Source organism: Pleuronectes platessa, chromosome 1 (genome assembly GCF_947347685.1).
Source record: "Pleuronectes platessa chromosome 1, fPlePla1.1, whole genome shotgun sequence".
Classification (NCBI taxonomy): Eukaryota; Metazoa; Chordata; class Actinopteri; order Pleuronectiformes; family Pleuronectidae; genus Pleuronectes; species Pleuronectes platessa.
The window spans coordinates 30983783-31011487 of NC_070626.1; the positions used below are offsets into that span (position 1 = coordinate 30983783).

General features: G+C 43.4%; 3 protein-coding genes across 14 annotated transcripts in view; all 3 read left to right on the plus strand.

Annotated features, from left to right (window-relative positions):
* otog (otogelin) overlaps positions 1 to 5754 on the plus strand; it is a 53049-nt gene extending 47295 nt beyond the window's left edge. Inside the window, exons 55-57 of the mRNA XM_053425615.1 lie at positions 1401 to 1446; positions 4009 to 4088; positions 4748 to 5754. Coding sequence (XP_053281590.1) covers positions 1401 to 1446; positions 4009 to 4088; positions 4748 to 4948 — 327 coding nt within the window. The 3' untranslated portion in view covers positions 4949 to 5754. The remainder of the gene's footprint in view (positions 1 to 1400; positions 1447 to 4008; positions 4089 to 4747) is intronic.
* A 9-nt stretch (positions 5755 to 5763) lies between these two features.
* The window catches only part of LOC128442834 (NACHT, LRR and PYD domains-containing protein 12), a 31884-nt gene continuing 9942 nt past the window's right edge, over positions 5764 to 27705 (plus strand). Inside the window, exons 1-12 of one of the 11 annotated variants that reach the window (XM_053425439.1) lie at positions 5765 to 6166; positions 7153 to 7290; positions 7391 to 7510; positions 7775 to 7968; positions 8185 to 10093; positions 11266 to 11439; positions 11977 to 12150; positions 12532 to 12708; positions 13089 to 13262; positions 14144 to 14317; positions 14581 to 14754; positions 15796 to 16884. In XM_053425439.1, coding sequence (XP_053281414.1) covers positions 7160 to 7290; positions 7391 to 7510; positions 7775 to 7968; positions 8185 to 10093; positions 11266 to 11439; positions 11977 to 12150; positions 12532 to 12708; positions 13089 to 13262; positions 14144 to 14317; positions 14581 to 14754; positions 15796 to 15802 — 3408 coding nt within the window. In that variant the 5' untranslated portion in view covers positions 5765 to 6166; positions 7153 to 7159 and the 3' untranslated portion in view covers positions 15803 to 16884. Of the gene's footprint in view, positions 6167 to 6202; positions 6547 to 7152; positions 7291 to 7390; positions 7511 to 7774; positions 7969 to 8184; positions 10094 to 11265; positions 11440 to 11976; positions 12151 to 12531; positions 12709 to 13088; positions 13263 to 13771; positions 13892 to 14143; positions 14318 to 14580; positions 14755 to 15795; positions 16885 to 27705 lie in introns of those variants that run through there. The other 10 variants (XM_053425477.1, XM_053425483.1, XM_053425506.1 and 7 more) reach the window with 10 other exon arrangements.
* On the plus strand, positions 17057 to 26407 carry LOC128442897 (protein NLRC3). 2 transcript variants are annotated; one of them, XM_053425518.1, is made up of 8 exons: positions 17067 to 17331; positions 17815 to 17949; positions 18050 to 18169; positions 18624 to 18826; positions 19055 to 20855; positions 22413 to 22586; positions 23124 to 23297; positions 24859 to 26407. In XM_053425518.1, the coding sequence occupies exons 2-8, from the start codon at positions 17822 to 17824 to the stop codon at positions 24863 to 24865; spliced, it is 2607 nt and encodes an 868-aa protein (XP_053281493.1). In that variant the 5' UTR covers positions 17067 to 17331; positions 17815 to 17821; the 3' UTR covers positions 24866 to 26407. The 2 variants fall into 2 exon arrangements, with proteins under 2 accessions (XP_053281503.1, XP_053281493.1); XM_053425528.1 differs by lacking the exon at positions 18050 to 18169 and having other exon boundaries at positions 17057 to 17331.

Genomic DNA, 27705 nt, shown 5'->3' on the forward strand with positions numbered 1-27705 from the left:
CAGGCTAGCGCCGTTATGAAAGTTCGTTATAACCGTATGTGACCGTACACACATGCCGTCAGGGCTCTAACCAGCCACCGTCAGGCGGACAACTCCGCTGGCTTAACACACTTGTCACATTAATCGTAGAATCGATTAAGGTCCGGAAATGACGTCCTGCAGAAATGACTTTGTGCGGAAATTAAGTCGTTAGGGGACCAATCACAGCCAAGGGCTATCCCTAGGCTCTCCGACATGCCGACGTGTAGTTAGAAAAATCAGAGGTGCTCGAAAAGCTCTCTGAGGTACCAGGAGAAGGCGTTCCACGACGATGAGGGCAGTTCTATCTGTCCGTGTCCGGAAAAATGGAGTAGCATATATCGGCCTTAACTAACATTAACTTTCAAATAACTTGTAACCACAATATCCCAACACATATCAAACTTATAATCATCACACAGAATCGATTAAACAGTCTTGCTTAGCCTAGTATAATCATTAAGCCCAGTTGTGTTACCCCTCCGTTGTGGGGAAAAGGAAGAAAAAAGGAAGTTGCAGTTCAGTTCGCAGTTCTGTGAAGTCTTCTGTCTGGTCGTTGGGTTTCTGCCTTAGCGGTTCTGTTGAGCTGTGCAGATAAGATGCCGTTTGGAGTTCTCCTGCAGGACATCGAGTCGCTGCTCGGAGTTTGGTAGAGCTTGAAGTGCGAGGAGGTTTCCTCGGTGAGATGAGCTGGAAGCTGCACCTTTGCACTCCTCTCGTTGGATGGGAAGAGAAGATGTGAGCTGGAGCAGCCAGGCTTCCCCCTTGGCGAAGCAGGAAAAGAGGCTGGCAGCCTTCCTTTCTCAGACAGGTGTCTGAGGAGGAGGGGGAGAAGTGTCCTTATAGTTGCCCGGTGACCTCACAGGTCCTTGGCCCAGAGTGACCGATAGGAAGCTTTTCACACCTCTGTGTGAAGTTGAGGAATCCTGGTAGACTGAGTTCCCTGTGCTCTGGCTTTTTCCAGAACAATGGAACCTTTGGCATCCTGGGAGACTGAGTTTGGGAGGCTTGCTCCTGAACAAAGAAAACTAAGAAGTTTCAGGCTTTTGACTACCCAAGAAGGCCTGAGAGAAGGCCTGTGGTTTCACAAAAACCATGTCCCTACACCAGAGTCTCACATTTTATTGAGTTGATTCTAAAATATGACTTTTAAATCAATATTTTCTTAGTTTTCAAACTAATAAACATCTAATTTAATTTGTCAATATTTGGTGTTTGTTCCTGTTTCGTAATTGTTTTGCTTAAACCTGATATAGACGATATACAAGCACTTTAACTGCTGAAAAAAGTTAATTGATTTATAAATTTTTCTCATCCTAAGAATAGATGATATTTTCCATCAGGGACTTTTTAACATAGTTTTCCCTTTTGTCTGCTCGCAGATCGGTGGAACAGTCGTAAGTTACATGGACGGATGCTGCAGAACATGTGAGTATCTGACTTGAGCGTAGCGGCAGTGTTGTAGTTTAGTGTAGAGCTGTAGCTGCAGCTGACACTGAAGAGCGCCCTCACCTGCCGCTCAACATGTTTCCGACATGTTTGCCCTTCAGTTTGTTCGTTTCAGTCCAAAACCTGTATTCAGATCAGAGAAGCACCTTTTTCACAGTGCCACACGAGTGAAGCAGCTCTCACTGAAAGGCTTCTGATGACATACAAGTGGGTTTGTGGTTTGTGTGCTGCAGCTCACCAACATGTACCAATCCCACCAGGTACTGGACTCCCTCTGCTCCCTTTCCCCGTTAGCCCCCTGACTCCCACAGTTAACACAAACTGTGAACGAGGTACCATAACAACAAGGCCAATCCGTGCCATTGTTGAAATTCAACAATGTACTCCCTCCAAAGATAATAACAAGGATGAATCCCCCCCCTCCCCCCCCAAGTGGGACTCCAACCCTCCTCCAGAACAGTCCTCTCAGATGTTGCCTTATTTCTGGTCAAATTAAAATCACTACAACAGGTTTTGTCGTATGATTCATTCTCCTCGCTTCAAAAACCCATTACTCTCACAGGACGACTTTTTGTGTCGTACGAGTGTTTAAATTAAAAAGACGAAGTAGTGACATCACAATATGATGCCCTCAAAAGAGGCGGGGCCTCCAACAAGCAGGCCACAGAAATGACATCACACTTGAGAGGACAGAAAGGAAACCCCGCCCCTTCCCCAGTGGATCACGTACATGTACACGACAGTCAAACTCTGTCCCCATTAGCACTGTCTGGGCAGTGCATTGTTGATTGACAACAATGTGCTGTTGGTAGTGGCCCAGTAGTCGGGCTTAGACGTCTGCATGTGTCAGTAGATGCTGAGGTGGGAGGGGGTGGAGGGGGTGTGTGTGTAGGTCTGCTCCTCGAATATGTAGCAGCTGTGGAACATCTGCATGCTTCTGCACTACCGCCGCCAGGGGGCACTGTGTGGAAAACTGAAGCTACTATGTGAGGCACAAAGCCCCATCAGTGTGAAACTGAACATTTATTTAAAACATCGACAGTAAATAAAGATGGATTACGTGTTTCCACTTCCTCCTTCTGTGGGAAAGTGAAGCCAAAATATCTCAGGTACGAACGCTGCCATCTTGTGTCACTGGAGTGAAGCTGCAGTATCGACGTTCTGACAAATAATATTTAACGTGTGTGAGACCTTTTAGTCCGGCACAATTTGAAGTGTTCTTTTTGTTCATTACAATTATATAATAAACTATTGGTTAATTGTTTCAGCTCTACGTGTAAACGCTGTCATGTAAATAAATTGGAACTAAACCATATTTAAAATACTCATGTTTTACACATTTAAACATTTGAAGTTAGTTTTTCAGTGTTTGAGTTTCGTTCCACCACCAGAGAACTCTGTGAGCGATAAGTAGCATCAGGGGCTGATGGGTAATGTAGTATTTAGGGCCGTGTAACTTGTACATGTAACTAACCAATTTCCATAATGTAACCAAAAGGATTCTAATGTTGAATTTATTCCCTTTTTAAAATATATTCTTACATCTTCAGTTTCTTCTTTTTAACAAGTCCAGGACGCTGCTTCATGTTTACATTGAAGAAAAATGAGAAAATTCGACACATGGTTGAATTATTAATTATGACACAAATATTTACTTATTTGACTCATATTCCTGATATATGTACCTCACTTACTCACAGATGTTGAACAGACGTGTTTAAAACGGTCAGAGGAAGAACAGGAAACAGCTGATGTGCCTCACATAGCAGCTTTGTTCTCTGTAGTTATTTTATCTGTTGTGTTTTTGCAAAATGCCAGAAATACTTTAGACATGTTCACACAGACCTCATATCCCCTGATGGTGAAAAAAGTCTCTGCTGCCGCCATATTGAAGAGAGAGGCTGATCACTTCAGATTATAGAAAATATCATAATTTAAAATATGTTTTGTGCTGTTTTCTGATGAAACCAGGAAACAGGGAATAAAGAGTTATTATACACAATGCTACATTCTGAATTTACATAGAACAGAAATATTACCGGTGATATTTCTGCCAAATTAAACTATGTAAAAGTTTGAAAATCCACATTTTGGTCTTTCTAACAAACCAAACTGCGACAGTCAGACAGATGAAGCCGACAGACAGATTCACAGCCTCCTCTTTAACAACATGGCCGCTGCGTTGATGTGTGTTGGTGTGAAAATGTTGATGGAGCACTGGTTTCAACTGGTTTGAAGAAGTTCACTGTGGGAGATAAAAGCATGACGCTGCTCAACATTTCATTTTCTCTGGGAAGTTTCCTCCCGAGTTGTTTTTATTTTTAACTTTCAAACTTTCTCCTTCATCCAACTCGTCGTCCGTCCATTAAAGCAGCTTCTCAGCTTGTGCCTGATCGACGGCCTGAACGTTCTTCTTCTCTCCTCTCTGTCACGCTTCTTCTCTTTCCTGCTGTTTGCTGTGTCGCTACATTTGTCAGATCACGTGTGTTTTCTTGATTTTTTCATGCTCATTTCGTTCGGACTGATTTTTGGTGTGAACAGGCAAAGAAGATGGAAAGTCGTGTCAGCGGGTGACGGTGAGGATGACGATCAGGAAGAACGACTGTCGCAGTAACAGGCCGGTATGTTTGTGTCCAACGTGATTCCTGGTTCATTCAATAAGAAATAAGAAAATCTGGTTATTGGTGCTAATTGTATGTGAAATAAGAATTTCCATAAAAGAACCGTCCATTTAAATCAAAACAAATCAATGTAATTGTTTCTGGAAACGTAATTTTTCACATGTTTTGAACTTTGTGTTTACATGTGGACAAATTTCACATTTTAAATATGAATCTCTAGTTAACACTAGCAACTAATTGGATTTGCACAACTGGAAATAGGAAAGTGTTTGAACTCTCCCAGTTCACACACCCAATTTCATTTCAAAGCTAAAATTACCCACAGTTCATTTGTATATCATATATCATATATGGCAATTCAAAGTACTTTTCATAAGATATAAGAGGCATCATGACGAATTGTCAAAGCAACATTAGACAATATCAGAAAGAAGCATTTAAACAGAAATTAAAAGACAGTAAAAAGAATTGAAGAAATATACAGACTGGATGTTGAGCACAGACCAGTTGAGGATGTCATAATTTAAAGGATGTGAAGAATCTTCAGTTTAATTGGACAGCAACTTAAAAATCACACTTTTAATTCAAAGAAATGTGTCCACTCCTCTGGGCGACTTCCAGCCGTGTGACCTTCTGCACTGACGCTCTGTGTCCTGCAGGTGAACATCGTGTCATGTGACGGGAAGTGTCCGTCCGCCAGCATCTACAACTACAACATCAACACGTACGCTCGCTTCTGCAAGTGCTGCCGGGAGACGGGGCTGCAGCGGCGCTCGGTGCAGCTCTACTGCAGTGGCAACGCAACCTGGGTCAGCTACAGCATCCAGGAGCCCACCGACTGCTCCTGCCAGTGGTCCTGAACACACACACAGAGTACGATGATCTGGTGCCTCTGCTGGCAGGGAGGTCAAACTGCAGCTTCATCTGAAGCAGTCGACACGTGACGACTTTATTTGTCATTTATATTTATAGATGGTATTTTAGCCGAGAAAAGTTTTGTTGGTGCAAGATACAAATTTTACAACAATTAAATGTACAAACTGCACTTAAAGCTGTTTATGTGTCATTTTACCATCATCTGTTGTTAAAGATGGACGACATGGCTGCTCCTCAAAAGTGAAGCAAAATCATCTTGCTGGCTGGCTGCAGTATAATTCATAAATCTTGCCTCCTCCATGTTAGTAGTTGGGATCAGAGATATTTTGGCTTCATTTTTGAACGACAGGAGGAAGTTGAGACGTCGTCCATCTTTATTTTACAGTCCATGGTTCAAAGTTACTGTTCAATCTGCTCTAGCGCCACCTCCCTGTCAGCCTGCACACTCTCCACATCTCCTCCCATTGTGCCTGGTTTTTATAAATAACTAAGTTTTCTAATGTATGAAAATGTTTTGCAACATCAAACACTTTGAGATTTCCCTCTTATGTGTATATTTACTGATTACACACATCTTTTAGATAATCAGAGGGAGTCAGGTGAATGAACTGATTTGAATCCAGCAGTAGGTGGAGCACTTTGTTATTTATTTATTGGAGTTCGATAGAGCAAAGCTGTTTTTATTTCGTGGAAACATTTGAACAAACACTGGATAATTTAAAGTTAAAGATGATTTGTATTATACAAATGTACATTTGCATTTTCAATAAATATTTCCTTCTGAAAAACTAAAAAAGGTTTTCGTCTGTTTATTAGATAACAGGATGCTGTGCAATATAGATGATGTTAACCCTGGTTATTAATATTATTATACTCATGTCAGGATGTTCTGCTGCCCCCTGGCGGCCAAACATCGGCTGAACAGACATCAGGTCTTGATCCTGGATCAGCAACAGGAGACGCTCACAGTCAGGACTCAGTGTTAAAGTGAAGATCTGGATCAATTATCATTATTAACTAAATTCCATCCCAATAAAATATGAACTGTGAACGTGACCCTGTTCATTTTCATGTGTATGAACTGGACTGAGAACTGGTTGTTTTCAAGAGTGAACTGGTTCAACAGGGCGGAGGAGCCTGAGAACAGGGAGCGGTCAGACTCCATTTTCACTGGGATGAGCAGAAGGAAGAAAAGTGAGCAGGTGAGTGTGAACACAACTTTATGAAGGTTTTACTGTCGCACTGCCCCCCCACAGCCAGCCCGTCCATTAGGTGGTACAGGCCAGTTTCTTCATGTTCCACACTAGAGGTGTGGAAAGGTCTCGATTCCTAGATGCATCACGATGTGGACTCTGCTATCAGGACACGGACGTTCACTTTGTGTTGGTTTGATTCTCTACAGTTTATGGACACATGTTTAAACTTGCAACACAAATCGGGACGTGACTCTCACACACACACACACACACACACACACGCACATAGAGTCACATGGACTCCAGTAAATGCAGAGAGAAGCAGCCAGTTCAGACTTTGTTTTAACTGTAACGAGCAAAGGGAGGAGACGTGAAGTCTGAGGCTGGTGAGTTTTCAGCAACATTAATATTATTCATTCATGTTGTTTTACTGTCACAGACTCTGAGTCAGTTTTCTACTCGTGGACTTTAGAGAGAAGAAGATTCAGGAGGAACTTCTGTCAGCTATGATTGGCTGAGTCCAACACATTCAATCTACAACTGTCTCAGGTTACCGTGATAACAGGGACACAGTGTAGGAGGGTTGACTCTGTTGCGGTGGACTAGTGGCAGAAACTTGGACTATGGGCAGAAAAGGTCTCTGGTTCGTCTCTGGTTCGACTCCACGGAGAAAAAACAAAAAGACGAACCTGGATGATCTGTCCAAAAATCCAAGAAGAATCTCCCTACCCTGTCTAGGCCCCCTGAGCAAGGCACCTTAATCCCCCAACATCTGCTCCCCGTGCGCCGTACATGGCTGCTCACTGCTCTGTGTGTCCTGCACCAGATGGGTCAAAAGCAGAGGTTAAATTTCCCTCCTTGCATGAGTGTGCCTGTGCATGTGTTTGGGACAAATAAATGTATCTTAATCTTAATCTTAATTTGAAGAAACATTGAGTTTACGTACCTGGCTTCATTGTGTGTGTTTGAGCTCACCGTGTTTTTCCTCTCAGACTGAAGATGAGTGGTCATGAAGAGGAAGTGGAGGACAGAGCAGAGTGTCCAGGGTCCAGCTGTGTGTCTCTGAAGAGTGACATGTCCATGGAACCTCCTATCCTCTTCAGGAATGAACCCGGACCCTCACACACAAAGTAAGAGACCTGCTACAAACACGTGAACCTCCAAACTGAATCCTCAAAGAATGAACCAGTGAATGATGTGTTCTGAATACAAACATGTTTGTGTTTGCAGAGGTCAGGACCACAGACTGAGAGCAGAGTCTCCAGGGTCCAGCTGTCTGTCTCTGAAGAGTGACTGGTCCATGGAACCTCCTATATTCTTCAGTAATGAACCTGGACCCTCACACACAGAGTAAGAGACTGTTTCTACTGGGACCTGCTCTGAAGAGGATCTAGTTTCCTCTTGTGTGGCCCCTGCATTAGGACACAGCTTCATTGAAGTTGGTGACTAATCTCTCAGAATCACTCAAAGAGCTCCGACCTCCACCAAGAACCAACACGCTCCTTATGAAACCAACCAACACACAAACATACAGGCTGAAAACAAAACCTCCTTGACAGAAGTAATGACAACCTGTGACTGTGACATGTGAGTTATCAGGAAATGTCTTCACAGGGAGAAGAAGAGGAGTCATGTTTGTTGTGCTTCGTGTCAGGACGTCCTGAAGGACCCAGTCTCCAACAGCTGTGGACACTGGTTCTGCAGACAGTGCATCACCTCATACTGGGACCAGTCTGGTTCTTCAGGAGACTCCTCCTGTCCCCAGTGTGGACAAAGATCCAGAACAGGAGCTGGAGGTCAGACAGCCGGTCAGAGCAGCACTGTACATGTGTCTGCTGATGTCTTCACTTCTGACAACAGCACATGTTGTTTTATTTTGTTCCTTCATACAGCATCAACATTTAACATCGTTATAAAAGCACAAAGTTAAAAATCTTTTATTTTCTGTAGTTTTTCTCTATCTGATGAAAACAATCAGCAGATTCTCAGATTCTCTGTCTCTCACGTTGTTTCTTGTCTTTCAGCAGATCGTGGTCTGCAGGAGGATTCAGATGAACATAAGCTCAGTGTGAGGAGGAGATGTGAACATGTGACTGAAGGAGCTGATGAAACAGGAAGTAGAACCCTCCTCAACAGGATCTACACTGAGCTCTACATCACAGAGGGACAGAGTGAAGAGGTTAATACTCAACATGAGGTGAGGCAGCTTGAGACGACTTCCAAGATGAAGATCCTCCAGGACACTCCCATCAAGGTCCACGACATCTTTAAAGCCTCCACTGACCAGCAGAGCAGCATCAGAGTCGTCCTGACCAACGGCGTCGCTGGCGTTGGAAAAACCTTCTCGGTGCAGAAGTTCACTCTGGACTGGGCAGAGGGTTTAGAAAACCAGGATGTGGGTCTGCTGACTGTGCTTTCGTTCAGGGAGCTGAACCTGGTGAAGGACCAGCAGCACAGTCTTCTCACGCTGCTCCATGTTTTCCATCCAGCGTTACAGAAGCTCACGGCAGAGATGCTCGCTGTCTGTAAACCTTTGTTCATCTTTGACGGCCTGGATGAAAGCAGACCTTCTCTGGACTTCAACCACAGGGAGCTTGTGTGTGAGGTCACACAGAGGTCATCAGTCAACGTGCTGCTGACAAACCTCATCCGGGGGAATCTGCTTCCCTCGGCTCTCGTCTGGATAACCTCCAGACCTGCGGCAGCCAATCAGATCCCTCCTGCATGTGTTGACAGGGTCACAGAAGTACGAGGCTTCACTGACACCCAGAAGGAGAAGTACTTCAGGAAGAGATTCAGTGATGAAGAGCTGTGCAGCAGAATCATCTCACACATCAAGACGTCCAGGAGCCTCCACATCATGTGTCAAATCCCAGTCTTCTGCTGGATCAGTGCTACAGTTCTGGAGCACATGTTGACCACAGACCAGAGAGGAGAGCTGCCCAAGACCCTGACTGACCTGTACTCACACTTCCTGCTGGTTCAGACAAAGAGGAAGAACAACAAGTATGGTGAAGGACATGAGACGACTCCACAGCAGCTGACGGAGGCTGACAGGGACGTTCTCCTGAAGCTGGGGAGGCTGGCACTTAAACATCTGGAGGAAGGAAACATCATGTTCTACCAAGAGGACCTGGAGCGGTGTGGTCTTAATGTCACAGAGGCCTCAGTGTACTCAGGAGTTTGTACTGAGATCTTCAGAAGAGAGTGTGTGATCTTCCAGAAATCAGTCTACTGCTTTGTGCATCTGAGCGTTCAGGAGTTTCTGGCTGCAGTCTACATGTTCCACTGTTACACCAAGAGTAACACAGAAGAACTCAACAACTTCTTGGGAACTTATGGGAACACAGACCGTACCTTCTCCCTGGATGACCTCCTGAAGAGAACCATGGAGAAATCCCTCACCAGTACAAATGGTCATCTGGACCTGTTTGTTCGCTTCCTTCACGGCCTCAGTCTTGAGTCCAACCAGAGAGTCTTAGGAGGCCTGCTGGGTCGGACAGGGAACAATCCAAAGATCATCCAGAGAGTCTTAGGAGGCCTGCTGGGTCGGACAGGGAACAATCCAAAGATCATCCAGAGAGTCTTAGGAGGCCTGCTGGGTGTGACAGGGAAGAATCCAAAGATCATCCAGAGAGTCATCAGCAACCTGAAGGAGATGCAGAGTGATGACATTTCTCCTGACAGAAGCATCAACATCTTCCACTGTCTGACTGAGATGAACGACCACTCAGTTCATCAGCAGATGCAACAGTTCCTGACGTCAGAGAACAGATCGAAGGAGAAACTCTCTGAGATCCACTGCTCAGCTCTGGCCTACATGCTGCAGATGTCAGAGGAGGTTCTGGATGAGTTGGACCTGGAGAAGTTCAACACATCAGACCAGGGTCGTCTGAGACTGATCCCAGCTGTGAGGAACTGCAGGAAGGTTCGGTGAGTCCAGACATGATCAATAACATGTTCAATCAGTGGAGATGAGTCGTTCTTCAAATACACTCAGTGTTAAATGATTCTCATTGTTTGGGCAGAAAGTTAAACATTATGGTTCACAGCAGAACTAATAAATACTCTACACTAGTTATCAGGACCTGATCAGCACATGAAGTCACTTAGTGTTGGTTTGATTCCACAGTTTATGAAGCTGCATTTAAACATCACGAAAAGGACTCGTCAACATGTTGTACTCGGTGTTAAAATGAGCGACACGGAATTCAATCGATTCCCAATAAAAACTGTGAATGTGAACGAGTTCATTGTCATCTGCATGAATTGAACTTGGAACTCGTTCTTTTTAAGCGTGAACTGGCTCAACACTGCTTCTGCAGATGGATTCAGTTTCAGATTTCACATTCACATCAAAATGTACAAAGGTTTGGTTGATGGTTTGATTTAAAAGAGAAAAGAAAAAGGTTTTATTCAACCATCCTATATTTGCTAAAAAAAAAGGAGCAAAGGCTAAGAAGCCCCAATTGTTTAGGATAAAGGTTCTTTTAGTTTGGTCAAGAAATGTAATGTTCTAATTAACATAATCCTATGATTGCTCAGCGGCAAAGCAAAGAGACAGATTTAATAATGCCGTGGTAAGTTTAGGATGAGAATCACTGACTGTTCCTTTAAACTGAAGAACCAGAACTGGAAATATCGTTTATTCTTCTTTCTTGTCAAACTAGAATGACCATCCTGCCTTTGTACGCCACCACCAACCAGTGCAGTGTCCGTCCCTCCAGGTTCTTGACATGTGGCATTCACAATAACATGAGGTCACTGTAACCTTTGACCTTTGACCACTGAAATTTAATCAGTTTATCTTTAGTCCAACTGGTCAAAAAGAAATCCCCTGAAGACAGACTTGAGACATCATGTTCAAGAGGCCAGAAACATGTTGTTTGACCTTGAACTTTGACCCTTGACCACCTGAATCGAATGAGTTACTCTGTCAGTCTAAACTAACGCTTGAACCAAATCTGAAAGGATTCTCTTGAGGAGTTTTTAACATGTTCATGAGGCAAAAAGGGGATTTACTATGGTGAGGGTCACATGATCACGTTTTGTATGAATGTTGTGTTTTCTTATTTTATTCTAACAGATATTTTCTTTAATTGCAGACTCGGTGGTTGTGAACTCTCAGAGACTCACTGTGAAGTTGTGGCCTCAGCTCTGAAGTCAGACCCCTCACATCTGAGAGAACTGGATCTGAGTGAAAACTACCTGAAGGACTCAGAAGTGAAGCTGCTGTATTCTGGACTGGAGAGTCCAAACTGTCGACTGGAGACTCTGAGGTCCTTAAATCCTTCTTCACTTTTCAAACTTTCTTTCTTATTGGGTCATTATTTATTTAAATTGTCTCAGTTCTGCTGTGCTCACTGTCCCTCAGTCATCTGTCACTCACCCAGCCTGTCAGTCACGTCCACCTCATCAACTCCATTCACCTGCACTCACCTGCTCCTGATCACTAAGAAAGTGTCAGTAAATAACATGTGGACTGAGGCTGAGCACTCGTCCTCCTCAGGTTTTCAAAATAAGACCCATTCTTATTGAAACATGTCTGACAATTGATAAGTATAGAAACAAACAGGAAGTGACTGTCAGGAGCCGTCCCTACTTTAAACAGTGTTTAATTACACAAACCTGCTCAGTGACCAACACACAGAGAAGAAACTGATGAATGAAACAATTGTCCAACATGTCTGATCTGATGTTTATCTTCAGGTCACAGACTGGATTGAGGTCAGCAGCATGTTGAGACTCTGTGTTGACATGATGACGACCCACAACAACAGGAGGACACAGTCTAATATTCATATTTCTTTATCCAGATTGAAGAGCTGCAGTCTGTCAGAGATCAGCTGTTCTTCTCTGGCTTCAGCTCTGAGGTCAAACCCCTCTCATCTGAGAGAACTGGATCTGACCGAAAATGACATGCAGGACTCAGGAGTGAAGGAGCTGTGCAGTTTTCTACAGAGTCCAACCTGTCGACTGGAGACTCTGAGGTCAGTTCACTGACTGACTTTTGTAGATCTCATATCTATAATACAGCGTTTATACCCAATTTATCTTATTTAATTCAAATTTAACATAATTCCTCTTAATACATAACTTGAATCCATTCATTAATTAATATGTGACATTTTAAATATTCAGCTTCTTGTTAAAACACTGAGTTTAGTTCTGGATTTCCTAAACCGATCTGCAGGACAGAGACCTGTTCCAAAATAATCTATTTCTACTGAATCAGGACTCGTTTTTAGTCCAACATGTCTGATTTCATATTTATCTTCCATGTTATGAGTCTGTGCTGATATGAATATTTGTATGTTATTTTCACACATGAACTCAGTTTAATTTACATTTAAGTTGTATTCTTTATTCAGGTTGAAGGACTGCAGTCTGTCAGAGATCAGCTGTTCCTCTCTGGCTTCAGCTCTGAGGTCTAACCCCTCTCATCTGAGAGAACTGGATATAAGAGGAAACAACAACCTGCAGGACTCAGGAGTGAAGGAGCTGTGTGGTTTTCTACAGAGTCCAACCTGTCGACTGGAGACTCTGTGGTCAGTTCACTGACTGACTTTTGTAGCTCTCATATCTATAAAACAGCATTTATACCCAATTGATCTCATTTAATTATAATTAAACATAATGCCTCTTCATAACTAACTTGATTCCATTCATTAATTAATCTGTGACATTTTAAATATTCAGCTACTTGTTAAAACACTGAGTTTAGTTCTGGATTTTCTAAACTAATCTGCAGGACAGAGACTGGGTCCAAATAATCTGTTTTTACTGAATCAGGACTCGTTTTTAGTCCAACATGTCTGATTTCATATTTATCTTCCATGTTATGAGTCTGTGCTGACATGAATATTTGTTTGTTATTTTCACACATGAACTCAGTTTAATTTACAGTTAAGTTTAATACTTTATGCAGGTTGGAGAGATGCAGTCTGTCAGAGATCAGCTGTTCTTCTCTGGCTTCAGCTCTGAGGTCAAACCCCTCTCATCTGAGAGAACTGAATTTGAGTAACAATGACCTGCAGGACTCAGGAATGAAGGAGCTGTGTGGTTTTCTACAGAGTCCAACCTGTCGACTGGAGACTCTGGGGTCAGACATCATGTTTTATTGTTAAAGGTTCAGTGTGTTGAATGTAGTGACATCTAGTGGTGAATTGTCATGTTGCAGCTGAACTCCCCTCAACTCACCACCCCCTTTCCAAACATGAAAGAGAACCTGTTGTAGCTTCAGTTGTCATAGAAACTCAAAAGGTTTAGTTTGTCCAGTCTGGGATACTGTAAAAAAACACGGCAGCCTCTGTAGAAAGGACCTGCTCCTGATGTAAAAATAAAATATTTAAATATAATGTAGTTAAATGTAAATGTCTCATTTTAGGGTAAAGAAAACAACAATTAGTTTTGAAACAGTTCAGAACGCAGCAGCTTCTCACTGGTATTAAACGGCAACATCACATCTCCCTGATCCTCGCCTCTCTTCATTGGCCCCCTGTCCGTTTTAGAATTGATTTTAAGATTTGACTGATCAATTTTTTTGCTTTTAAAGCATCTGGCCCCAAACTACATCACAGAATTATTGAGCCTGTATGTTCCTTCACGCAGTCTTAGATCCTCAGGTGGATTCTGCTGTTCCAAAGTCCAGGTTGAAAACTATACCGTGACCGTGCTTTTACCATCAGGGCCCCTCTGCTTTGGAACGGCCCCCTGAGGAGATAAGGCAGAGTCAGTGACTTATTTTAAATCACTTCTTAAAACCCATTTTTATTGACTTGCTTCTATGTGATGCTGTGTTTTTACTGTTTTTATAATTTTCACCTTTTATTTACTTGTTCATTTATCTCTTTTGTCATTTTACTGCTTTTATGGGTTCAAGTTTTTATTAACTTTTCTTGCTTTGTGTTCAATACACTTTGTAAACTCTGTTTTAAAAAAGTACTATATCAGTAAAGTTTATTATTGTTATTCTTTATTCAGGTTGTTTCTCTGCAGACTGACAGAGATCAGCTGTTCTTCTCTGGCTTCAGCTCTGAGGTCAAACCCCTCTCATCTGAGAGAACTGGATCTGAGCTTCAACGTCCTGCAGGACTCAGGAGTGAAGGAGCTGTGTGGTGTTCTACAGGGTCCAAGCTGTCGACTGATGACTCTGAGGTCAGTTCACTGACTGACTTTTGTAGATCTCATATCTATAATACAGCATTTATACACAATTGATCTCATTGAATTAAAATATAACATAATTCCTCTTCATTCATAACTTGAATCCATTCATTAATTAATCTGTGACATTTTAAATATTCAGCTATTTGTTAAAACACATCTGAGTTTAGTTCTGGATTTGCCTAAACTATTTGTCTGTTATTGTCAGTCATGAGCTCAGTTTAATTTACAGTTAAGTTTGACACTTTATCCAGGTGGGAGAGCTGCAGTCTGTCAGAGATCAGCTGTTCTTGTCTGGCTTCAGCTCTGATGTCAAACCCCTCTCATCTGATAGAACTGGGTCTGAGTGGAAACAGGCTCCAGGACTCAGGAGTGAAGGAGCTGCTTGATCTACAGAAAAGTCCAACCTGTCGACTGGAGACTGTGAGGTCAGTAGATGGTTGGAATCAGCCCACGCTGCTTTCATCAGTATTTAAACAAACACAGTCAATAGCAGAGAATCAGGGTCTGTGCTACCAAGCAGGATTTGTGGTTATCAGGTTAACTTCAGGTTTAGTTTTTTCAGTCCTACGAAGCTCGTCCACTTCTTAACGAGGTAAATCACCATGGTAACTTCTGATCAACGGCTAACCTGCTCCAGGTTAAGTTGGAGATCAACATGTATAGAAGCTCCGCCCACTGAACACAGTGACTCTACACAGGATGTGTCCTCAAAGACAGTGTGTGTCCTCAGAGACAGTAAGACAGTGTGTCTCCTCAGAGACAGTAAGACAGTGTGGGTCCTCAGAGACAGTGAGACAGTGTGTGTCACATCCTGGGATTCAAACGTTTCTCATCAAGAATTATCTTCTCTTCCACTCGTCTTGTTAGTAAACAACAAATTCAGATCTTGTGGCCTCGAGTTATTTATCTCGTTCACACACGTTATTATATCGTGGTCACGTAATATATTTTTACCAAATGCCACCAGGGGGCGCTGTAACTTACACATTGACACAATCCCAGATGTTTTACCAGATGTTCTTCTTGCATTTAGCAGCTGTGACTGAGTTTCTTTTATTCTGGATCATGTGTTTGTTCTCCTCTGATTTTTATTATAGAACAGTTTGATCCTGGTTGTGAAATATGAGGCTCTGCTGTCAGTCAAACTGTCCATGTCTGTGATTGGTCATACGCAGTAAACCCCGCCCCTTTTATGTGCACGTGCTCACACAGTGAAACATGGCTTCACCTGTAACAGCAGTAAATCCACCTCTCAGGTGTCCACTCTGCACTTTGACATGCAGAGGACACACACTGAGCTCTTAGCGTGTTCATTCCAACACATGAACATGAAGCAGAGAGGAAGCTGCTCCACCTCTGAACAGGACTGAAGTCCCTGCTGCTCTTTCTACTGGATGAGCTGCATCACTGACTCACAGCTGATGAAGTGAGTCTCTGGAAACACTGACGTCTTCTTCTCTCAACAGATGGTGATCTTTGTTGAGCTGAGTGTGAAGAGGACAGTGTGTGTGGACGGAGGCTGAGCTGTGTCCTGAGGATCCAGAGGCTGAAGCAGCAGCAGCTTGTGTGTAGAGCGGCTCTGACTGGGCCTTGTTACTGGGAGGCAGAGTGGAGACAGAGCTCAAGAGGAATCAGAGGAGGTGAGCTGCTCTGAGATCAGCTGTCACACAGAGTCCAGTCCACCATCCTCCCTGTTTGACACAGCATCATCAGTGGATCTGCTGCTGCTCTTTCCTTTGACTCAGTGTCTGCAGACACACTCACCCTCCTCCACTCTTTTATTCACTCACATATTCTGAACACAAACACTCTAGAGTCTGGAGTGATTTGTCTTGTGTGTTTTCTGGGTCTAATGTTTAAAAATGTATTTACGGAAATAAAAAAAGATACCAAACATCAGCAAGGTGAAACTAAATTTAACATGGCATTTAAAACTAACCGCAGTAGCCGAGGACTCAAAAGGATTCAGGCATGTTCCTATTATATCAGGACGACAATCAACGACAGGAAGTTAAGACAGAAAAGACACACAAGGAACAGAGACTACAAAATAAAACAGGAAACAGAAAACACAAAGACTGAAATCGACAAACTAAAATGACAGAACATTACACCATGGTTCAAAGTTACTGTTCAAACTGCTCTAGCGCCACCTCCGTGTCAGCCTGCACACTCTCCACATCACCTCCCATTGTGCCTGGTTTTTGTAAATAACTAAATTTCCTAATTTTTGAAAATGTTTTGCAAAATCAAACACTTTGAGATTTCCCTCTTATTAAGACAATAAATTGTATATGTACTGATTACACACATCTTTTAGATAATCAGAGGGAGTCAGGTGAATGAACTGATCTGAATCCAGCAGTATGTGGAGCACTTTATTTATTTATTGGAGTTCAATAGAGCAAAGCTGTTTTTATTTTGTGGAAACATTTGGTCCAAGCAGAGAAGAAACAACCAAACTTTGATTTGGTTCAATTATGGATGACAGAAAATACAAGGAGACCCCGGTGGAGCGTTATAGATGCTAAAGATGATTTGTATTATACAAATGTACATTTGCATTTTCAATAAATATTTCCTTTTGAAAAACTAAAAAAGGTTTTTGTCTGTTTATTAGATATCAGGATGCTGTGCAATATAGATGATGTTATCACTGGTTATTATTATTATTATTATTATTATTGTCAGGTTGTTCTTCTGCCCCCTGGCGGCTAAACATCGGCTGAACAGACAACAGATCCTGGATCAGCAACAGGAGCCGCTCACAGTCAGGACAATGATCAGACACCATCAATTATTATCTAAATTATAAACTAAATAAACTTCCAAATAAAATATGAACTGTGAACTTGAACCAGTTAATTTTCATGCGTTGGAACTGGACTTACAACTGGTTGTTTTCAAGAGTGAACTGGTTTAACAGGGAGGAGGAGCCTGAGAACAGGTAAGTGTCAGACTCCATTTTCACCTGGATGAGCAGAAGGAAGAAAAGTGAGCAGGTGAGTGTGAACACAACTTTCTGAAAGTTTTACTGTCTCACTCTCACACCTGCTGTTAACATCCGTCTGCTGATCACACGACTCTAAGTTTGTCAGTTCACACCTGGTGACAGACGTCATGTGATCGGATCCCAGAGACAGATGTGAACAGCAGCTGTGGAACAAAGAGCCTTCAAAGGACTAATTAACAGAGTTAACTCACAGTGTCACGTTTTATCTTCATCTGTTCATCAAGTGTAAAATAACAGAGCGTGTTTTCAGAATCATACGTTAATGTCACCTTAGTTGGTGTGTGTGTGTGTGTGTGTGTGTGTGTGTGTGTCTGTGTGTCTGTGTCTGTGTGTATGTGTGTGTGTGTGTGTCTGTATGTGTGTGTGCGTGAGAGTGTGTGTGAGTGTGTGTACTTCCTTGTTTTTTTGGGGTGTGTTTCGTGATAGACTTGTTTGTCCTGATTCCTTTGAGCTCACATTGTTTTCCTCTCAGACTGAAGATGAGTGGTTATGAAGAGGAAGTGGACAGAGCAGAGTCTCCAGTGTTCAGCTGTGTGTCTCTGAAGAGTGACTGGTCCAAAGATTATCCTCCACTCTTCAGTAAAGAACCTGGACCCTCACACACAAAGTAAGAGACCTGCTACAATCATGTGAACCTCCAAACTGAATCCTCAGAGAATGTACCAGTGAATGATGTGTTCTGAACAAAAACATGTTTGTGTTTGCAGAGGTCAGGACCACAGACTGAGAGCAGAGTCTCCAGGGTCCAGCTGTCTGTCTCTGAAGAGTGACTGGTCCAAAGATTATCCTCCACTCTTCAGTAATGAACCTGGACCTTCACACACAGAGTAAGAGACTGTTTCTATTGGGACCTGCTCTGAAGAGGATCTAGTTTCCTCTAGTGTGGCCCCTGCATTAGGACACAGCTTCATTGAAGTTGGTGACTAATCTCTCAGAACCACTCAAAGAGCTCAGACCTCCACCAAGAACCAACACGCTCCTTATGAAACCACTTTGAAATCCACTAGAAACTCATTTTGATATAGATCTGCACCAAATTCCACACACTGGTAAACATCTGTCCACTGAACATGTCTCTGAAAAAGCCCCCCCCGATCTGGTTCACAGAGCACAAGCTTGCACCAAGTTTACTGGTAATCTGTTGAGTGGTGTTTTTAATAATCCCAGTAACGAACAAACCAACCAACACACGAACATACTGGGTGAAAACAAAACCTCCTTGACAGAAGTAATTACAACCTGTGACTGTGACATGTGAGTTATCAAGAAATGTCTTCACAGGGAGAGGAAGAGGAGTCATGTTTCTGAGGAGGAGCAGTCGTCCTGCTGTGCTTCGTGTCAGGACGTCCTGAAGGATCCAGTCTCCACCAGCTGTGGACACTGGTTCTGCAGACAGTGCATCACCTCATACTGGGACCAGTCTGGTTCTTCAGGAAACTCCTCCTGTCCCCAGTGTGGACAAAGATCCAGAACAGGAGCTGGAGGTCAGACAGCTGGTCAGAGCAGCACTGTACATGTGTCTGCTGATGTCTTCACTTCTGACAACAGCACATGTTGTTTTATTTTGTTCCTTCATACAGCATCAACATTTAACATCGTTAGAAAAGCACAAAGTTGAAAAGCTTTTATTTTCTGTAGTTTTTCTGTATCTGATGAAAGCAATCAGCAGATTCTCAGATTCTCTGTCTCTCACGTTGTTTCTTGTCTTTCAGCAGATCGTGGTCTGCAGGAGGTTTTAGATGAACATAAGCTCAGTCTGAGGAGGAGATGTGAACATGTGACTGAAGGAACTGATGAAAGAGGAAGTAGAACCCTCCTCAACAGGATCTACACTGAGCTCTACATCACAGAGGGACAGAGTGAAGAGGTTAATACTCAACATGAGGTGAGTCAGCTTGAGACGGCTTCCAAGAAGAAGATCCTCCAGGACACTCCCATCAAGGTCCACGACATCTTTAAAACCTCCACTGACCAGCAGAGCAGCATCAGAGTCGTCCTGACCAACGGCGTCGCTGGCGTTGGAAAAACCTTCTTGGTGCAGAAGTTCACTCTGGACTGGGCAGAGGGTTTAGAAAACCAGGATGTGGGTCTGCTGACTGTGCTTTCGTTCAGGGAGCTGAACCTGGTGAAGGACCAGCAGCACAGTCTTCTCACGCTGCTCCATGTTTTCCATCCAGCGTTACAGAAGCTCACTGCAGAGACGCTCGCTGTCTGTAAACCTTTGTTCATCTTTGACGGCCTGGATGAAAGCAGACCTTCTCTGGACTTCAACCACAGGGAGCTTGTGTCTGATGTCACACAGAGGTCATCAGTCAACGTGCTGCTGACAAACCTCATCCAGGGGAATCTGCTTCCCTCGGCTCTCGTCTGGATAACCTCCAGACCTGCGGCGGCAAATCAGATCCCTCCTACATGTGTTGACAGGGTCACAGAAGTAAGAGGCTTCACTGATGCCCAGAAGGACGAGTACTTCAGGAGGAGATTCAGTGATGAAGAGCTGTGCAGCAGAATCATCTCACACATCAAGACGTCCAGGAGCCTCCACATCATGTGTCAAATCCCAGTCTTCTGCTGGATCAGTGCTACAGTTCTGGAGCACATGTTGAGCACAGACCAGAGTGGAGAGCTGCCCAAGACCCTGACTGGCCTGTACTCACACTTCCTGCTGGTTCAGACAAAGAGGAAGAACAACAAGTACGGTGAGGGACATGAGACGACTCCACAGCAGCTGACGGAGGCTGACAGGGACGTTCTCCTGAAGCTGGGGAGCCTGGCACTTAAACATCTGGAGGAAGGAAACATCATGTTCTACCAAGAAGACCTGGAGCAGTGTGGTCTTAATGTCACACAGGCCTCGGTGTACTCAGGAGTTTGTACTGAGATCTTCAGAAGAGAGTGTGTGATCTTCCAGAAATCCGTCTACTGCTTTGTTCATCTGAGCGTTCAGGAGTTTCTGGCTGCAGTCTACATGTTCCACTGTTACACCAAGAGTAACACAGAAGAACTCAACAACTTCTTGGGAAAATATTGGAAAACACAAAGTACCTTCTCCCTGGATGACCTCCTGAAGAGAACCATGGAGAAATCCCTCACCAGTACAAATGGTCATCTGGACCTGTTTGTTCGCTTCCTTCACGGCCTCAGTCTGGAGTCCAACCAGAGAGTCTTAGGAGGCCTGCTGGGTCGGACAGGGAACAATCAAAAGATCATCCAGAGAGTAATCAACAACCTGAAGGAGATGCAGAGTGGTGACATTTCTCCTGACAGAAGCATCAACATCTTCCACTGTCTGACTGAGATGAACGACCACTCAGTTCATCAGCAGATGAAACAGTTCCTGAAGTCAGAGAACAGATCGCAGGAGGAACTCTCTGAGATCCACTGCTCAGCTCTGGCCTACATGCTGCAGATGTCAGAGGAGGTTCTGGATGAGTTGGACCTGGAGAAGTTTAACACATCAGACCAGGGTCTATGGAGACTGATCCCAGCTGTGAGGAACTGCAGGAAAGCTCGGTGAGTCCAGACATGATCAATAACATGTTCAATCAGTGGAGATGAGTTGTTAAATGATTCTCATTGTTTGGGGCAGCTTTGTGTTGCAGTGGTCAACACTGTTAGTGCAGCCTTTCTGTGAGGAGGAGGTTCTACTGGTGTCTGCAGGGTTTTCTCTGGGTTCTCCAGCTTCCTTCAAAATTAAAAAGACATGTAGATCAGAGTTAGGTTGATTGGAGACAGAGATTCAGTGTCAGCTGAGATTGGCTCAAGGCCCCTGAGACCGCTAAAGGATAAGTGGCTACTGGCTGGAGTGTGTGTGTGTGTGTATTTATACGTTTGCATATGTAAATATATTTATACATTTAGTTTGTATATATACATTCTCATTGTTCTCATTTACATATTAGAGCAACTAGATCAGATGTGGAGAGTGAAATCCAAGTGATCACTGTGCTGAGTTTCAACATGATATCTCAAGTCACATTCCTCAGACACTTTATTAGGCACATCTGTTCAAATGCTTGTTAACACAAATAGCTAATCAGCCAATCATAATGCAGCAACTCAAAACATTTAGGCATTTCGACGTGGTGAAGACGACCTGCTCAAGTTCAAACCGAGCATCAGAATGGGGAAGAAAGGGGATTAAAGTGAACGTGGCATGGTTGTTGGTGCTTGGTCTGAGTATTTCAAAAACTGCTGATCTACTGGGATTTTTACGCACAACCATCTCTAGGGATACAGAGAATGGTCCGAAAAAGAGAAAATATCCAGTGAGCGGCAGTTGTGTGGACGAAAATGTCTTGTGTTGTCAGAGGTCAGAGGAGAAGGGGCAGAGTGGTTCGAGATGATAGAAATGCAACAGTCACTCAAATAACCACTCATTACAACCAAGGTATGCAGAATACCATCTCTGAACGCACAACATGTGGAACCTTGAAGCAGATGGACCACACCGGGTTGCCTGGTCTGATGAGTCTCGATTGCAGCTGCGACATTCAAATGGTAGGTCAGAATTTGGCATAAACAACACGAAAGCATGGATCCATCCTGCCTTGTATCTACGGTTCAGGCTGGCGGTGGTGGTGTAATGGTGTGGGGGAAATTTTCCCGACACACTTTGGGCCCCTTATTTCCAACTGAGCAAGGTGTACCAAATAAAGTGCCCAGTGAGTGTATATTAGAGCTGTCAAAATTAATGCGTTCACGCGGGATGATTAATTTGTGGAATTAACCTGTTAAGTATTTTAACGCACCCGCAGAATGAGACGCTCCATGTCCAACTGGTCAAAATGTGAAGAAATCCTCAAAAGACAGACTTGAGACATCATGTTGAAGAGGCCAGAAATAAGTTGTGTGACCTTGACCTTTGACCTTTGACCACCTGAATCTAATGAGTTCCTCTGTCAGTCTAAATGAACGCTTGAAACAAATCTGAAAGGATTCTCTTGAGGAGTTTTTAACATGTTCATGATACAAAAAGGGGATTTACCAGGGTGAGGGTCACATGATCACGTTTTGTATGAATGTTGTGTTTTCTGATTTTATTCTAACAGATATTTTCTTTAATTACAGACTCTGTAGTTGTGTACTCTCATGGGCTCACTGGGAAGTTGTGGCCTCAGCTCTGAAGTCAGACCCCTCACATCTGAGAGAACTGGATCTGAGCGAAAACTACCTGAAGGATTCAGAAGTGAAGCTGCTGTGTTCTGGACTGGAGAGTCCAAACTGTCAACTGGAGACTCTGAGGTCCTTAAATCCTTCTTCACTTTTCAGACTTTCTTTCTTATTGGGTCATAATTTATTTAAATTGTCTCAGTTCTGCTCTGCTCACTGTCCTTCAGTCATCTGTCACTCACCCAGCCTGTCAGTCACGTCCACCTCATCAACTCCATTCACCTGCACTCACCTGCTCCTGATCACTAAGAAAGTGTCAGTAAATAACATGTGGACTGAGGCCGAGCACTCGTCCTCCTCAGGTTTTCAAAATGAGACCCATTTTTATTGAAACAGGTTGGACAGTTGATAAGTATAGAAACAAACAGAAAGTGACTGTCAGGAGCCATCCCTACTTTAAACAGTGTTTAATTACACAAACCTGCTCAGTGACCAACACACAGAGAAGAAGGTGATGAATGAAACAATGGTCCAACATGTCTGATCTGATATTTATCTTCAGGTCACAGACTGGACTGAGGTCAGCAGCATGTTGAGAGTCTGTGTTGACATGATGACGATCCACAACAACAGGAGGACACATTCTAATATTCATATTTCTTTATCCAGGTTGGAGAGCTGCAGTCTGTCAGCGATCAACTGTTCTTCTCTGGCTTCAGCTCTGAGGTCAAACCCCTCTCATCTGAGAGAACTGGATCTGAGTGACAACAACCTGCAGGACTCAGGAGTGAAGGAGCTGCTTGATCTACAGCAGAGTTCAACCTGTCGACTGGAGACTCTGAGGTCAGTAGATGGTTGGAGTCAGTCCACTCTGCTTTCATCAGTATTTTACTAAACACAGTCAGTATCACAGATCGAGGGTCTCTGCTACCAAGCAGGATTTGTGGTTAAGATTAAGATTAAGATATGTTTATTTATACCAAACACATGCACAACACACTCATGCAATGGTAGGTAAATTTAACCTCTGCATTTAACCCATCTGTGTGCAGGACACACAGAGCAGTGAGCGACCATGTACGGCGCTCGGGGAGCAGATGTTGGGGGAGTAAGGTGCCTTGCTCAGGGGCACTAGACAGGGTAGGGAGACTCTTGGATTTTTGGACAGATCAATCCAGGTTCGTCTTTTGTTGTCTCTCCGTGGAGTCGAACCAGAGACGAACCAGAGACCTTCTCTGCCCATAGTCCAAGTTTCTGCCACTAGACCACCGCCCCTCCGTAGGCAGATTATCAGATTAACTTCAGGTTTAGTTTTTTCAGTTCTACGAAGCTTGTCCACTTCTTAACGAGGTAAATCACCATGGTAACTTCTGATGAACGGCTAACCTGCTCCAGGTTAAGTTGGAGATCAACCCGTATAGAAACTCCGCCCACTGACCACAGTGACTCTACACTGTTGTGTGGTGCACACTCTCCTTAAAGGGACGGATAAGGGAAGTTTAAATCAATGCCTGGTTGGTTCAGTTGATCTCTAACTCACTAAGAACATCTCAATCTCTCCAGACTCATCCTGTCACCAAAACACCAGATGACCTCAGTCAGCTTCCTGAAGACAGGTCCATGTGTTTCTATTGAGTACAGATGTCAGAGGTTTCCAACACAGAGTGTGTCCTCAGAGTCAGTGTGTGTCCTCAGAGACAGTGTGTGTCCTCAGAGAGAGTGAGACAGTGTGTGTCAAACTAAGGCACATTATCGATCAACATCCTGGGAATCAAACGTTTCTCATCAAGAATCTTCTTCTCTTCCACTCGTCATTTTAGTAAACAACAGATTCAGATCTTGTGACCTCGAGTTATGAATCTCTTTCACACACGTTATTATATCATGGTCACGTAATATATTTTTACCAGAGGCCACCAGGGGGCGCTGTTACTTCCACAATGACACAATCACAGATGTGTTACCAGCTGTTCTTCCTGCATTTAGCAGCTGTGACTGAGTTTCTTTTATTCTGGATCATGTGATTTTTATTATAGAATAGTTTGATCCTCGTTATGAAATATGAGGCTCTGCTGTCAGTCAAACTGTCCATGTCTGTGATTGGTCATACGCAGTAAACCCCGCCCCTTTTATATGCACGTGCTCACACAGTGAAACATGGCTTCACCTGTAACAGCAGTAAATCCACCTCTCAGGTGTCCACTCTGCACTTTGACATGCAGAGTAAACACACTGAGCTCTTAGCGTGTTCATTCCAACACGTGAACATGAAGCAGAGAGGAAGCTGCTCCACCTCTGAACAGGACTGAAGTCCCTGCTGCTCTTTCTACTGGATGTGCTGCATCACTGACTCACAGCTGATGAAGTGAGTCTCTGTGACACTGATGTCTTCTTCTCTCAACAGGTGGTGATCTTTGTTGAGCTGAGTGTGAAGAGGACAGTGTGTGTGTGGACGGAGGCTGAGCTGTGTCCTGAGGATCCAGAGGCTGAAGCAGCAGCAACTTATTCTGAACACAAACACATTCAGCAGATTTTTTTTGTTAACGACGACATAACTGCAGATCAACACTTTTCTAAGTCTCTATTGAATGAATTTGCAGCATCTTTTTTGATCTCTTGGAGCCCCGGTGCGCTGGCCACACACCCACGCCCGCTCCTGGTATTTCATGAGGGCCTGATACGATGATGATTTAAAAAATGAACGTGAAGTTTAATCACGTTCACGTTAATGATATGAAAACTGATTCGTTAAGTTGAGCGTTCGCGAAACATATGCACAACACTGTACAGTACAGCCACTTCAGAGGGACTGAAGAGCCGCGTTCGGCTCCAGAGCCGCGGGTTGCCGACCCCTGTGCGGAACCGAAATTGTATGGTGTATTGGACGTTTTAGTGTCTCCTGTGGCAGCGGTGTCCGTCCCTTTCTAGCTGTCCTCTGGAAACACTTCCGTTGTGTTGTCACCTCTATTTGCTGCGCGTTCGTCTATTTGCTGCGCGTTCGTCTATTTGCAGCGTGTGTGTCTATTTGCAGCACGTGTGTCTATTTGCAGTGCGTTTCTGTAATGTGTTGTGTTGTGTTGTGAAATTGATGAAGATGTTTTCTTACTTTGCTTGTGTTTTGTCAACTTGCATGTGTTTTGTCAACTTGCATGTGTTTTCTTAAGTTGCTGTTCGTTGAGCTCTCAGGGCCACCGTACTTTCCTCCGTTCACGATCTTTACTGCTTGTCCTCTTGAGGGCAGCAGGGGGAGCTGGAGTCGATCCCAGCTGACATTGGGTGGGAGGTGTGGTGCGCCTTGGACAGGTCACCACTCCGTCACAGGGCTGACAAACAACCATTCACACTCACATTAACACCCTCACAGCCCAAAAGTCTTGCCCCTCGCTGCCAATAATGTTTATTCACATGAAGAATGTGTTCATTGAAATGACACAACACCAACAGAATATATAAACCCCCTGTAAAGGGTCACATATAGTGTATTTAACTTTGCGTTTATTATTTTCCACCTTTGTCCCTCAATATGTCTCCATGTGTGTATAACCACATTCTGTGTATCTGTTTGTTTATGATCTTAAAGTTCCTGGATTCACGTCACAAATTGATTTAGTTCAACACAAAGTTAAACACATTTAAATCACTTTGAGTTTAGAATCAGAGTTTTGTCTTTGACACAAAAGATCAAAACTCTGGACATAAAAATGGGACGTTTTCATTTCTGCATCAGGTGCTGAGGAGTGGTTGCTTTTCTACTTTTTGACCCACAGGTGGCGCTGCAGTATAACAGCAGCACATCGCGGTCAAAGCCTTTATATTCAGTCTATGAGTCAAACTCATGGATCATTTCCTCTGTGACAAACCAGATGTAACGAGAAGAAAAACATCTCAGAGAGAAAAGTTTTGTTGTTTCTACTTGTCTCTGCTTTAATGCTCAATAAACATCCTTCCACCGACTTCACTGGAATCATGACTCTGCTTTTCTTTCATCTTATTACTTTCTTCCACTTCCTCTGCACCAGAGTGAGACCATCATCTCTGCATGGAGCTGTGCACCAGGCTGTTGTCACCGTGAACCAACACAAAGTGTAAAGAGCATGTCGTCCAAATGATCCGTTCAAATTCCACCAAACATATTTATGGGATATACTTTATACTTATGAAGAAAAGTATAATATAAATACAAATTCTCAAATCTTGAATGAAAAGGAGCAGAAGGAAGAATAATCTGATATAATCCGCTGCTCTTTCACAAGACGTTCATGAACAAAGTATTTTCAGGTTTAGTTTAGTCCAGGTTTAGGTTTAGGTTAGTTTAAGTCTAGGGTTGGGTTACGATCATGTTTAGATCAAGTTTAAGTTTGTGTTAGGTTTAACCGCTTTTTCTCCCTCTAAGTATATAATATTTATTTAACATCTACTTTGAGTTTTTAGATTGATCCATGTCCCATCTGCTAGCATGGAGGAGGTAGGGTTCATGACCATCCTGCAGCCGGCCACTAGGGGGCGACCCAGGTGTTTGTCACGTAACTATGGGAGCCGTCACGTCGTCCATCTTCTTTTACAGTTTGTGGTTCAAGAGAGAGGAACAGAAGAAAACTGAGCAAACTATCCGTATCACCTTATAATGTGACTTTTCAGACCAGTAATGAATGAAAAGTTAAAACACAAGTGAAGCCTCCTTCCAGTCAGAGTCACACACACAACCAGACACAGTTTTCATTTATAAACCATCAGGAGGAAACCATTGGACTTGACAACCTGCATTGAGACGAGAGCAGGGACCGTCTACAAAGTGCAACGACAAAAACACACACTGAAAAACATTCAATAGGTTCAGTCCTGTGTGGGGTCACCAAATCACTTCACATGTAAATGTAAATGGTTTGCTCGTGAGGTGTTTGTGTGTATGTGTGTGTGTGTGTGTGTGTGTGTGTGTGTGTTTGTCTGTGAGGCCCCTTGGTTTATGAGCAAGAAACATGGTTGAAACTAAATGTGGACTATAGAATCCTCATTTATACTATGTGTGATGGGGGGGTTGCACTGCATTTATCAAGGCAAATATGCTATTCAGAGATGTCAGTAAGGGGAAAGAAGGAGAAGAATATGGACAAAAGAAGGACAGTTAACATCATAAATCATTATAACTCATGCAGGAAAGTAGGAACCAATGAACTCAAGGACAGATTAGGAGTCTTATATTTTAGCTGTGGGGATTTTAATTCACATAGCACATGAGGGAGGGAGAAAGACT